This window comes from Lutjanus erythropterus, chromosome 1 (assembly GCF_056507025.1).
Source record: "Lutjanus erythropterus isolate fLutEry1 chromosome 1, fLutEry1.hap2, whole genome shotgun sequence".
NCBI lineage: Eukaryota > Metazoa > Chordata > Actinopteri > Lutjaniformes > Lutjanidae > Lutjanus > Lutjanus erythropterus.
The window spans coordinates 42,097,106-42,111,813 of NC_139317.1; the positions used below are offsets into that span (position 1 = coordinate 42,097,106).

Consider the following 14,708-nt stretch of genomic DNA (forward strand, 5'->3'; position numbering starts at 1 on the left):
CAACTATAGTTAATTAGGCAACAAGGTAATACTCGAGACAAACAGGAGCTCAACGTAGCAAATGAAGCCATAATAAGTTGCAGTAGGTTTCCAGTTTACAGAGTGTGTGGACCACCTGTGTGTGAATGAAACCAAAACCACAGAGACTTAGTCCCCTTATAACCTGCTATTAAACTCATAAAAGGAAGTTCTATGTCTTCTGTGATCAACCCACTGTGGTGACAGCTACTACCACTGAATCAATTTGTCTCATCTACAGTTATTACGTTTCCACCATTGTTTTGGCTGCAAGTAAGTGTAGCCAGTGCTATAAATGCAAAAGTCAACTGAGTGAGTGAGTTTAACCATGTTGGGTCAAGTATTGGAGTTTTCCTAATGGCTGTTGGTCTTTCCAAATGAACAAGCACAAACAATAGTCACATACTCCAGAATCTATGAGTGTAGGCCCAGCTCTGTAAGACAGTTGTTAGTAGGCACATCCTCTCTCACACATGCAGCACTGAAGACTTTTAATCTACACCCACATACTAGGTGGTCACCATTTCAATGTCATTTTGTGTTTAAATCGGGCTGAGACAGGATAATCGGCTCCAAACATGCTTTTTCCTCTGCTAGTTAAATGGACCAGTTGTTCCCACAGTTTGGGCTGCATCTATACTCTTAGAATGTGTTACAAGCTACAAGTTACAGTGGATAACTAACTTTCTATTTTGTATATGTCTAAGGCTAGTCAGATAAGGGCAAAGCAGGATGTGGTCAATGCCCCACTGTGTTCATCAGTTACCCAAACTACAAACACACACTTGAAACAATATCCAGTCAATACTCTGTCAATGCATCACAGTGCACTGGCGCATAACAATTCATCTGTGTACACAGGTGGCACAGAAACACACCTGTTGTTCACTAAGAGGGAATGAGTCTGGGGGGGTGGAATAAAGCCTACTGCTGTGAGAAACAGAGACAATGGTTAGTCACTGTTACAGTCCAGCATGGAGCAGCATAGAACAGGGAACAGTTCCCTATTGCTTCTTTTCCATATACATGAGCTGGCTTAGCTTGACTCAGCCTGACTCAGTGTTCAGCCCAGCACAGCAAGGATGTGCATCTCCATTACAACAAGACTACCCACTTTAAGGTGTATCATTTAACTGATTATGCATTTGTTTTGCGTTGAGCGACTATAAAAAACACATTTAATTTCCTATAAATTCTTCACAATAAAAATCACCCAGTATTGTGTTTTTCAAGCTTATTACTATGAAATAGCAAAACCAGGAAATGTTGGGTTTTCATTAGCAGTAACTTAACATGACTATAAAGCTGAAAGCAAACATGAAACTGTAAAATGAAACAGATACCTGAAAGTACAAATAGTAACTCAGGAGAGAAACTAAACTTCAAACCACAGAGATTCAGTTAGAAGATACAGAAGTACTGAGAGCTGAACACACAGAGACATTTAAAGATGGCTTTCTCTCTAGTCCTACAGAGAATGAGTTGAGTGTCGCAAAACATGCTGTTTGAGGCAGAGAACGGGGGTCATGATGGTGTAGCCGTAGTTGTCCAGAACCCACTTGGAAGTGGGATGGACAGACTTTGGACAGACTCAGTGCAGCTTGGGGCCTTAAAACAAAAATGTTGAAAAGCTGCTGTGTTGAATTTTGCCAGGAATGTACATGGCTCTGATGGAGAGAAAGTTTGTGCACACTTTCCCATGGAGATTTATTTAAGCTGCCATTATTTTGTTGTCCGTAAGTATCAAAACACGCTAATTCTCCAGCAGCGCATTGAAACTTTGAATCACCATCCATGCAGCGAGCAGTTCCAACACGTTTAAGTTTAGAGATGTGCACCAGCCACTGTAACCCCCCAACCTGCGAGCAGCATGTTCCTCACCACCCTGAGAGAGATGCATCTGTCAGCAATGTGATATGTGATGTAGCACTGCCCAGGAGCACCCCTGCAGACAGGACGTGACAGTTTTCCAATTGGTTAAATCCGAACCTAGTGAGTGAGATATGGGAACTACTCATCCCTAATGACACACAGGGTGAAGACAGATGGATACAACATCTTTAATCTGTCATTAACCGACATCATTATTAGGCACCTTACATTTTAGTGTTAACTTTTTTTTACATATGCACCATTAAAAAAACAAAACAGAACAATACTTTAAACTTAACACACTTTATGTCATGCTCATATCTTTCACCTTCTAGAAACTGTATAATATACTGACTAATTAACTCTGAATCAGTGTAATTTAATTATAAATTCTCTTTAAAATCAAACATCTTAAGATATGAGTGGAAAGTATTGTTCTTACAACTGCTTTTATAACATTTTTTAACTCAGACATGGGTTAACCATGTCATGTGATCTTCTACATCAGTGAGACAAGAACATATATTACTGGAAACTCTAAAGAAAATTGCAGATGAACATTTAATATCTGGGAAATTTCAGCATTCCATGCTATTGGATGTTGAGGTTCTGGTATATTTCTGAAAAAAGCCCACCGTGAGACTTCCTTCTGCTAGAAGAGACAATGTGCAGATATATTTTTCACTTACACACACATGCACACACACACAAGTCCCAAAAATCACATATAGTGACATTCTAGCACCCCACAGTGCCTTAGTCATCTTCCAAACTGAGCTGAACTCAAATTGACAAACTCCTCTTTTCTCCCTTCTCTCTCAAAGTCAAAGTTCATCCCATATAGAGGACTGGGTGTAATATGAGGCATTAACATTTCATGACAGCTCTCATCTCTTGGTGTTTCAAACCTAAGTCGAGTGCAGAACACATTGTCTTGCCACTGCTGTACTGGCTTTTTCACAAAACTGAGCCTATCATATCTTTTTCTGGTCTGCTTTTTCGTTTCAGTGCATCAGATCAACCACAGTTGCTGTGCTTCACAGTGTCTTTTCTTTAGCTGTTCAGTTTCTGGTATTTTGGATCAGGGGGTTGTATTGTAGTTGTGTCTGCCATGAAGTTTATTTAAGCAAATAGCACAGAAAGGAAATTTGTATTTTCATTTAGCACATCAATGTATTTTGTAGACTAGTATTACTGCAAGTGTCCCTCTTTGACTGGAATCCGAGTGGCTAATAATGTAAGTTGTTGACATCAATGCCAGTAAAAGCAGGCTTCAGCAAACTAGGAAGTACCAAAGCGATAAGTATTGGTAGTTTTACTAGAGATGTAAAGTTGTCTTCCAGTGAAACCTGGAATTAAGTTCTAGACCTAAGACATAATCTGCACACCCCAGCATATGCTGTAAAATGAGTTAATGTGGTCCTTGTCTGTACAAGTGGTTTATTATTTGATTTGCCAAGGTTCTGCCTTGGATTTCCTTTGTAATTAAACTTGAATGAGCTCATTTACTGTACAAGGGGAGCATGGAGACAAGGACCAAGGGAAATTGCTTCCACGCATGTCTTTGTGCCTACTAGTGGGTCTCATTTTCCCCCTTGCCTCCCTCTCCCTAATGCATCGGCTCTGCTCACTTTCTATTATTGTCCCAGAGGGCAACTGGTTTACAGCAGAGAACAGAGTAAATACTTCACCCGGAACACCTGCTGGTTACCAGATGGGGAAAAGGTGTAAAGCATAGCTCACACAGACACATCTGCTTCACTCTATTATATATATTGGTTGATAAAATTGTGTATCTAACATTTACAGAAAAAAAAGATAAATTGTGCTTGAGTATTAAGTATTTAGCAACTCTGTCGCCAAACAAGAATATCGATGTTCTGTAAAATCTTAAATGACCTTCAATGACATCTGATCAGAGCATATTTTAATGAAATAAAGCCGATCAAAATCTGGTCTTTTCCTTACTGTTCCAATGTTATTTATCATTAACAAAGAGCTGCATGCAAAATATTCACCGGTGAAAATGACAAATGTTTCTGATGGCAGACGATATCAGCTATCTCTAATTAATGTTAATTCAGTGAGTAACAGGCCAGAAGTAAATGTGTCTGTTTTCTGGTCAGAGTGCTCTCTGCAATCTGCTGTTTGTACTCAGCCAAAGATCATTTGTGAGAGAAGAGCTTCACTCTGTAATACCAGTTCAGTGGACTGACAGTGGAATTTTTCCGTACTACAGTTTCAACAACTCCAATAGCTAGTCCTCTTTCAAGCAGATCATGTCAGTGTCATGTTAATATTTTAAGCTTATAAATGTAAAATTTTTGAATGAGGTCCTTTTGGTATTTGGATTAAGTGACTCATGAAAAACAAGGTGTGTCAGACTTAGAGGGCTGAAACTGTTATTTTAGTTTGTCAGATCCATTTATCCGAGGATAAAGATGTGATATAGTTAATGGAATAAATCATAAAATGGTCATGATATGTTATCATTTGAAATCAGCATTCCTGACCGGGATAACTTTTGTAAGTCTGTTTCACATGAGTGAGAATTAGTTCAAATTAATGCTGAATTTGAGGGATGAGTAAATGTCTGTATATGAGACGGAGGAAATCATTGATAGTCTTGTAGGAGTAGATGGTTAACTGTTAAAATGAGCAAAGTATTAATGGAGTTTGGTTGGCAGTGAGACAGGTAGGAAATCATTGTCTAGAACAGTGTTTCTCAAACTTTTTTTCCTGGGGACCCACTTTTTAAAAATAAGAAACCATTGCAAGAGTTCATTGTTTGTATTCAGTGCATAAATGGACTTTTCTGATAATTTTTACTGCCGTTTCCATATTACCCTATATTATCTCAACACTTTATTGAAAATATATACGTTTAATCATTATAAATAGGAAATAATTTCATTTAAATAATACATTTAAATAAGTGCTTTTCAGCAGAATTAACAGGCTCTATTTTTTCCTCTCATTAGTAAAACAATAGACACATTTTAAATGCCTTATAAAAGATGTACTGCAAATATAAATCTTACATTTGCAGTTTCTTGCATAGTTTTATTTATCCAGTGACCCATATAAAATCTCCTGTGACCCACCTGTGAGTCCCGACCCAGTCTTTGGGAATGATGGTCTAGAGTGTGTTACTTCAGAGCAGTTGCCACTTCTTTTCAGGATAACAGGCTTAACTTTACATTGACAGACAGCTGACATTTATAAACAACTGATCAACGTGTAGTGGAGGACTCATTGTCATTTGTTATTGTCAGTATACAATGTTCCATCCTGCGCTCCTGCAGTGTTCCTGCAGCCTGCCTGTGTCTGCTGTGACTGGGAAGGAGGGGTTGTGGGTGAGACTTCAACCATAGATCATACTATATAAAAAAGGATTTCAACCTATTTGATAGGCAGTCTAGGGCTCCAACTCGCTATTTGGCCTGCAGGACTCATTTTTGCATGCACACTGGTTCCTTTAATCAAATATAACTTGAATATCTGCAAAGGAGAAAATTTTTTTTTGAAATTCTGACTTTCAATAATATATGCATGACAGCTGCAGAATGGTTAACATCATGGACAGATTGTGGCAGATGAACTGTGGGTAAGGTTGGCAACAGGAACACGTGGTCAGGGTAGGAAAAATCATGGTTAGGGTTAATAAGAAGCAAACATTAATTGCCAGTCTGTAAAATGATACAAAACTCTAATCCAAAGTTGGCCTTGCTCCACTATTCCAACTTTGACACCCTGAATCCTCACCTCACTATGTTAAGTGCACAGAACGTTGGCTTTGGATATGATAAACCTTGAGGTGTCTGGCTGTATAGACAAGCATACAGTTATAGTGAGCATTTCTTTGTACTTAGCTGATTACCATGTCGACCTTTGATGGGAAAATAACTGAAATTACTGCTCTCTACAGTCTCACTGAGACATCAGTAATCACCTAATGACTAATCAGTGCCACGCCAGCGGTCACTGGATTCAGCAGCTTGACCCTCTCATGCTCTGAGCCATTAGAAAACAGCTCAGTATGGACCTTGCAGCGATCACGCTGTTCTCCTCTCACTTCAGCTATTTAAGTCGCTGCATTAAAGTTGATGCAGTGCTTAGTGACTTGTCTTGGAGGGGAACTCCTCAGGTTGGCTACCACAACATGCAAATTTTCAATGTGTTGACTCCTGAGGGTAAGATCTCAGCATTGGCATTAAAAAGTTGCCATCTGAATGTACATTTTTTAACTGGTGTGGGTGTCTGTGTGTTTGTGCTTTTCCTCAGTTATTTCATTCTGAACAAGCGAACGGGTTTTCTGATCATCAAGGAGAACGCCCCACCCGGCACCTATCAGTTCCAAGTCCGTGTGTCCGATGGACTTTGGCAAGATGCCGTCTCTACTGTCACAGTGCACGTGAGGGAGCTGCGAGATGAGGCCATCTACAACTCAGGGTCTCTACGTCTGGCAGGTAAGATTGACATTACAGGGACACGCACACACTTGCATCTCTCTGTGTTTGGTCAGAAATGGTTGGAAATATATTGCTATTATATTGATATTTTCATATGAAACTAAACATCGGCTTAAATTTAGTTTTTTCTAGCTGATCTATTATTTGCCTTTACCAGCTTTGTCATAATATAAGCATTATTTGCATGTAATATGATTATTTATCAAAAATCTAGCTGTGTTAATTTTGTGAAAACACCACAATATATCATCCCCACAATATTGTTGCAATATGGATATCAAGTTATTCGTTAAAAAAAAAAGTGATTTTTTTATTTTGTCCATATAGCTCAGCCAAAACCCCACTAAAAGTAAAAGTTCCACATTCTAAACCTAATGAAAGTATGCATTTAAGCAAAATTTACTTATTTGCTGTGCAGTAAAAAGGTCCCTGTCAGTGCTTTACTCTGAGGCTGTATTTCTGCTGCATTAATGTGTATATTAAATTTTACTGCTGTAGATGTTTAAGGTTACACTGATTTTAACTGCTTTTATATTCTGTTGGGTAGTTTCATGAACAGCAATGCATTAAGATCATCATGTTTGCACTGTCCCCCACAGCTATCGAGGGTGATGTTACACACCGCTTCAGTTAATAGACCTCAAGAAACCAGAAAATAGTCACATTTAAGAAGCTTGAGTCCGACAATATTAACTTTTTCTTGAGAAAGCATTAAATTACTCAAGCCAGTTAATCAATATTATCAAAATAGTTGATTCAGTTAATAGTTAACAACTAACGGATAAATCAATCAATCAGATAATTGTTCTAGGTCTAATTGCATTATGATTCTTGTGCTCAAGTCTCACACATAGTAAATGTGTGATGGCCATGACCAGTGAATTATTATGAAGCTTCATTCATAAAATTGGAAATTGAATTCTAAATCAGCATTTGACTCCTGTACAGTTTTTTTTTTCTTTTCTTTTTTTTTGTTTAAACCCAGTATTTCTGCACAGTTACAGATAAAGATTGGGCTTCACTTCCTATACTATTTATATCGGGGTGCCCAATACGTCGATCGCGATCGACTGGTCGATCGCAAAGGTAGTGTGGGTAGATCACATGTCATTCAACAAGAAAATTAGATGTTAGCCTATCATCCATCCCCAGTATGGCATTTGCCACTTGACTGACGTACAGGGCAGCCAGTGTGAGACATAGCCGCGGGAACATATTCTCAGCACTCGCAACTCCCTGCATTGATAATAATGATTAAAAAATACCCGCACAGTAATTAAGACTGCAAAAATCTGTCTGTATAACTGTCCATGGTGCCGATCACCTTGTCAACCATAAACAATTTGTCACGGCTGCTGTCCATGTCACTGTGGTGCTGAACTCTGTGTGTAAAGGCGCCATGTGCTGCGCGGCGGCAGCATTAGAAAAGAAAAGTGTCTGACCGGCGTCACACAACTCTCCGGGTTGGCGCTGATGAAGCTCCTCATTAGGCTGCCAATGTCCAGACTGTCCAAAACATCTCCATGAACATGAAACAAACAACGCGATCGCAGTCCTCAATATAATGGAGCCATCTCCATTTGCTAAACCAGCTTGCACTGAATGACCGACAAAACGTTTCTTTACCAAATGACCTTCCCGGAAATGTGAAGCTAGTTGTTTGATGCGGTGCCTCTGATATACTAGCATTTTGACCTGGGACGTTAGCTTGAGTTGCAGGTGCACAGCTGATGTCCTGGTCCCGGGGGTCACAATCTGGGGGTGCTGCTGCTGTCTTGATCATTTTCGGGGTGGGTGGACTGGGCTGTGAGTCTGCCTCCTCACTTTTAATGTAGGTAGATCATTTTGACTTGGTCATTTTAAAAGTAGCTCGCAAGCCGAAAAAGTGTGGGCACCCCTGATTTATATAATAAAATTCCAGTGGTGGCTGCAGAGGACTGGATTGAACCTTTGTCGTCCAAACATCTCCAATTACTCCAGAGTGTTGTAAACTTCAAGCTAAAATTTATTTTAAAAAGAAAAGATAGATGTAATCATTTCCAAAGTTCAGAACATGTTTTTATCTAACCAAATGTTCTGCTTTAATCCATATTGGTATTGTTCACATTGAAGCTTTTTGGTTTAGCTTTGAATGGAAGAAACATCAGTACAGCCCTGCTGAAGTTCCATACTTAGTTGTAATAGGTGAGTTGTCATAACTTGACCCACAAAACCCCATCTGCTGAGGAAGACGTCAACATGTGGTTGAAAGCGCCAGAAGAATCTAGTCAGTAAAACAGGTCAAAAGCGGAGAGATTTTGTTTTATATAATATGCCAGACATCAGGTTTTGTTGTTGTGCTCATTCTTCTCAGTTTGTCTGCTGTTATCACATTCCACAAATCCATTATCAGTGTCTGTACATTTTCTTCTCGAGTTATGCTTTCAGCAGCACTCTTGAGTGGACTTAGTGAAGACCAGACATGTATGTGGAATGCTTTTAATGGCAATTCAGTTCTAGTTGTGAACATTACCCACATGTGTAATAACTAACCTGACCTTTTTCTTCATAAAGACTGACACTACAAATTCTGTTAATCCCACATTCACCAACCACTGTCCTCGTTTCATAATTTCCAGTTCAGCTTTGGGCTGTTATGACATTCATACCGAAGTGCCCTAACCCCCTTTGCTTATGGCGTCCGTAGCAAAGCACATTTTGACCAGTTTACAGCTGCCACAGACATCACTGCTGTCCCTCTGATTGATGGCCTGTGACATTCAGGCTATTCCCGTGACATGTAGGACCTGTAGCAAGATCAGTTTGTGATTAGCGGCTAAAAGTCATTGCCGACTAAAAGTTAAAACTGTGCTCAACTTAGTGATGCTGATAAGGGGGTGTTGGAGAATGTGGTCATTATTTGCAGACTTGTCTCCAGTCATATAAAATTAATGAGCACTGATTACTGTTTACTCTAGTTGTTTGCAGTGTTTCAAAGGGCTGTCACACCCTCAGTTAAAGATGTTTCCTTAGCCAAAGATTACACCCATTATTAATCCCTCTCCCCTGACTCAGTTGTCATCGGTGCATATAGAGAAAAGCCTGTTTCCATTACTTATGCTGGCAAAATAATTAGTCGGGAGGTTTTGCTCAGCCAGCACATTCTCCTCACATGTTGAGCAGCATCCATCATTACCTGATGTACAGCACATCGGCTGTCTGCTCAGAATTAAATTCGCTTTAGAGAAATGGGACATGGCTGAAGGATTTTTATGATTTCAGAGATATTGAAATAGAAGAAGAGGGGGGAGGCCACAAGGTGCACTCCAAAGAGGGGAGGAGCGTAAAGAGAGGGAAAGAAGGAAAGGAAAGGATGGAAGGGAGAGTCAGGCCTCATATAAGTAGATAAAAGGATTTGCTTCTCATTCTGAAAACAGGGCTGAGGTAAATTAATCAGCACCAAACCCAGAGACGGTGTGGTGGGGAACAGCTGGCGCCCACATTTCAATATTTGTGTAAGGGAAATGAATCCATTCGCAAAAAGGAGACTGGAAAATGTGTGTTTAAGATGAATAATGGAAAACAAAATAAAAGAAACTGCTCCCAATTTTGATATTTGTGTTCATGATTGAAACCTGTATTTACAGTCCGTTCAATTTAGAATAATGAGGTTAGGTATGTCAACAACTTATCCCCGTGGGGTGGTCACTTCATTGAGCATTTTTAAATGGCTACACTGTCATCAAAGGGCTGTTGGCTGCACAGCGTATTGATTTAATGGGTTCTGGTTGTAACAGAGGGACTTAAATCGAGAGCCAGAGAGCAGCAGTGTCAGCCAGTGCTGTGAATGCAGTGTCAGAATCACTCACAAGCTTTTAACCTGCAGTTCAGCAGTGAACAAATTCACCAAAAATTTAAGTTTGAGGTTTCAGCAAAATGAAATATCAAGGATTAATGACTTTGAGATCATTTTGAGGTGTAGGCAAGCTACCAAAACAGTGGTGTGTGTGTTTGTGTGCAGAGGACATGTAACAGAAGCCATTTCCAGGATTTTATTTTTCCACGTGGAGCTTTGGTGTAAACAGTCTCATTGATTCTCAGTCTCGGGGATTATGAAAATATTCTACTTATAGCATTACTTACACCCTCCTTGACATTCTAAATCCCATTTCAAGAACAAATGTGGAATGCAATAAGGATGTGCAAAGACGGCACTAGTTAAATCTGCCTCGCTGAGATTAAGGCCCCCTCCCTCTGTCGCTCTCTTTCTCAATATTGATGGAAAGGTAAAAAATGTGATAAACAAAAAGTCCTTGAAATGTCCACATAACAGTAGCTTAGAGTGAAATGCGTAGTGTTCAGGGTGAAAGCACAGTCAGAGGCACATGAGTACATACTCTGCATACAGCAGGCTGACCCAGTTTGTATTACATGATAAAGAGAGAAGCACTTCATAAACTGTCCTCTAACAGCAGATGCGGTGCTGAGTTGTTAACCAGAATAATACACTATCTCTCTTTTCACATCTGTCTGCCCTCTGAGACACATGCATTATGGGATCAATACACAGAAACTGGGAAAATATCTTGTTTAAACTATCTTGCAATAGTTTGCTACCCGTAGAGCCCTCACACTCCTTCAAATCCCTCACTGATCTGACACTTTATTCATCTCTCATATTGCCTCTGTTAATGTCCGTGTGCAGCCCTGTCTCCTAGATATTACATTTATATACATCTAATTAGCAACAGCAAATGCAGAAAATGTAATGGTGACTTGGATGAAACAATAATTGGTAAACCGACAAAACGTGCTAAAATCCCTCACGATTAGTATTATCAGATTTTAATTATCGCAATTACCATGTTTGTTTACCACACTATGAAAAACTCATATTAAATACCATCTAGCACTCGGGCAGAGCAGCAACAGGGCTTTGTTTTGTGTCAATGAAAAGGACATGACGTCGCTCAAAAAGGTTGTCGATGTAAAACATTCATTTTAACAATACGGCAATAATAATGGTGATTATTTTGGTCACTATAACTGTGATGTGAAATTTTCATACCGTTTCGTCTCTGATGGCGACCAAAATGTCTTTATATTAACATAATGAGGAAATGTTGTACATACCTGGGAAGTCACAGAATACTTCACTGTCACTGACCAAACTATTTAAATAGTAACTACAGCCTTATTCAAAAGTCAGCAGTGTGTGACAAGAGATTTTTTTTTTATTATTAATAATCATGATCTTTCCCTAAACCTACCCAAAGGGCTTTGATTGCCTCAACCTACTCAAAATGATGTATTTCCTTACCTTAAACCAAAGAACTTTTGTTGTGGGAGTCAGGAAACGAATCCCAGACTGTGGTGTTGAAAGTCCTATACTTTGTACAGCCACCTTCCACCCCAACAACCTCCTTGCAAAACCACTGCATTATATAATGATCTTGTTTCAAAGAATTGTTGTCTACAAACAGAATCCAGGCAAGAATTATGTTTGCTGCCTCAAAGTAATTATGAAAACAATTTAGTAATATAAAAACATAATTTATAGGAGACAGGGTTGCCTTGTGGATGTCAGTTTATGATTGTTCCAACCTAAAAGGTAAATATGAAAAGTACAAAACAAATGCCACAAAATCTCATTGTCTTGTTTTTCTGTTATTTTCCTTTGTGTGTTAGATAAACCAGATGCACAGAATGGGGTAGATGATCTGCATACCACCACGGCAACAAACGTCCCACATCCACTTTCTGCATCGACTTATGCAACCAGTGATTGTTTTGATAAGCGCCTCGATTATTTTACACATCAAAGTCAGTTTACCGGTCATGAGGAGTACTAATCAGCCTATGAAAACTCTGGAGGGAGCTATCAAAAACCCTGATGATGTCATCAGGTTATCTCTGCTAAGACTGCAGTCATAACAGAAGCCAGCATTACAAATAAGAAGTGTGGAGTTTTGTTTTGTCAATTTACTAGTCAGACAAGGTCTTAGAAAAGATCTTGATGTAATATAGACTGAAAGTCACAATACTACTTTCCAAACTTTCCAAAGAGCAACAAGCAAATATTTAACATTTCTGATTAACTTTGCATTTGCTTTGACAATGAAGATTGTTAATTATTTAACATGTAGTCAGTAGGTCAGTTGATCAAACAGCTTCCTGCAGGCTGTGGTCAATTAGAACTGCCTGGATCTGCTGGTGTATTGGCTTGACAGAGATTAAAACTGAAGTCGGCCTTCATTTCTGATGTGGGGGGCCAGGTGGCAAACAAGTGTGTTTCCCTACTGTTCCCACTAGCTCTGCATGGGATCGTGAAAGAAAATTGGTTTACCACACAACCACACCATCACAGAGGACACATTTGTCAGTTCTCCACAAGCATTGCGTGAGAAACTTAAGTAAATCTTGAATTTTAGTGTTTGTTTTATGACAAGTTAAGGTAGGAAAGAACAATTGCCATCAGCATGGGGCTGCACACAATTATCTGAATTCCCAATGTGTTTTTATTAGCCTCATTTGCTACCTGTGGCTGTTTTTATTTATTCATATTTTTGGTCGATATTTGGTATTACTTTTTCTCTGTAAGAATTTAGTTTAAAACATCCAAAAAATAATGGAAATAATAAATACGTTTTGACATTACGTCAAAGATGTATCGTGTTGCAGAGATATCTACTGAAGTTACCATGCTAACCAGCTATCTTTCACACATCCTGTTTCATGATTTCAGAAGGTGATATTAAGTCACTGTAGCCCCTTTGCTAGAAGTGTTAACAACACACAGACTCCCTCGGCGCTCCACATCGCTAGCTGCACAGCTCCGCTATGCTAACTGATGGCAGTTACAGTTAGTGGTTAGTCTGGTGATATGTTGCCCCTTGTTTGTTTGGAGAATGAATTCAACAGGTTGTTAGTTCTTACATATTGCACCTTTAAATAATTCACTGGTTAAGTCTCAAGTTACAGTTTACTTCTTGAGTGGAATTCCATGGTAAATGACAACAACTGTTTTACAGTCAAGAGACAAGTAAATAATCTTTAACATCTGCTTCTCTTCTGTTTCTCTTTTGTGGAAGCATGTTGAATGTTTCAAAGACATTTGAAGTCTTGAACTACGGGTGGGCGATATGGCAAAAATATCATATCACAATATTTTTATTAGAAAATCACGATTTCGATTTTATCACGATCTTACATGTATTTATATTATGTATTATGCTATGTATTTAGATTTACATTTACTGTTTTTACTTTACTTTCTACTTTTTTTTCAAGCACAAAGGTAAAAGTAAAGGTAGTAATGTCTGCAAAAACCACAAACAGAAGATGTTACTAATTCTTTTAACTGAAACAGTCACCAGAATGTTTTGTTAACATGTTAAAATCACAACATTTTTCTTCTGGAGCAGGACAGACGCTCCCAGACCCCCAACAGGGGACTGGTTTACCAACATGCCACCTTTTTCTCCTCTTATGAGTTTGCAGGTCTGTATTTAGTAATAAAAAATACCAACAAGAATATCATTAAAGTACAACAACAGCAATAAAAATGTTGATTTTTCAAAAAAGGAAACAATAACATGCAAGGTTTTTAAATTGTAATTAAGTAAAAACACTAATACCACAATGTAAAAATACCTAAGTAAAGAATCTGAGTATTTTTTTCATCACAGCAGGTCAGTGATCAGTGTTTCAGTGACTCTCTGTGGATCAGTGAATAGTGTTTTATTTATGGCGGCCCGCCACATTAAAAACATCGGCACCATGACATGATTTTCTATTTTTGGAGCTGCGCACCTTTTTCGCTCGTGTCTAGAAGGTAACTCTTTATTTGCGCAACTCTCGCGAGATTTGTGTTTGTTATTTCTACTAAAATAATCAAACTCGCGCGATCTTTCGCAGGTCTAGGGTTCCCTTCTAGACACGACCCTCTGTCTCTGTCAAACTAATGACAATGACTGTCTTTAAACAGCACGATGTTAAACTCTGCAGTGTTTCACACAAAGACTTTATTTGTGTGGACATCCAGGTTTGGTTTGTCACCAACTTTGGCATTTTTATTTTTTTAATCAGTCTGAGAGGACGACGGCATCCGCGATTGATTAGTGATCAGTCTGCCCTTCTCTCCTCCCTCACCTGTTCACTCTGCTGTGAGAAGATCTGAAAGTTTCTCACAGAGAAACACAGACTCTCCTGTTTTACGTATAGACAATTGTTTAATTTTATAAGAGCATCTGGTTGATGTCGATGTCATTAACCATCACGTTAGTTTCTGTTGTAATAAAGTCCGTCATTAACAACAGTCTCCTCCACGGCAGCTTCTCTGCAGTTGGTCTGTGCATTTCCTGATCA

General features: G+C 39.0%; 1 protein-coding gene across 1 annotated transcript in view; it reads left to right on the forward strand.

The window, feature by feature from the left end:
- The window catches only part of LOC146333309 (neural-cadherin), a 299,893-nt gene that overhangs the window by 128,979 nt on the left and 156,206 nt on the right, over nucleotides 1-14,708 (forward strand). Inside the window, exon 23 of the mRNA XM_084722064.1 lies at nucleotides 6,175-6,359. Within this exon, the coding sequence (XP_084578190.1) occupies nucleotides 6,175-6,359 (185 nt within the window). The remainder of the gene's footprint in view (nucleotides 1-6,174; nucleotides 6,360-14,708) is intronic.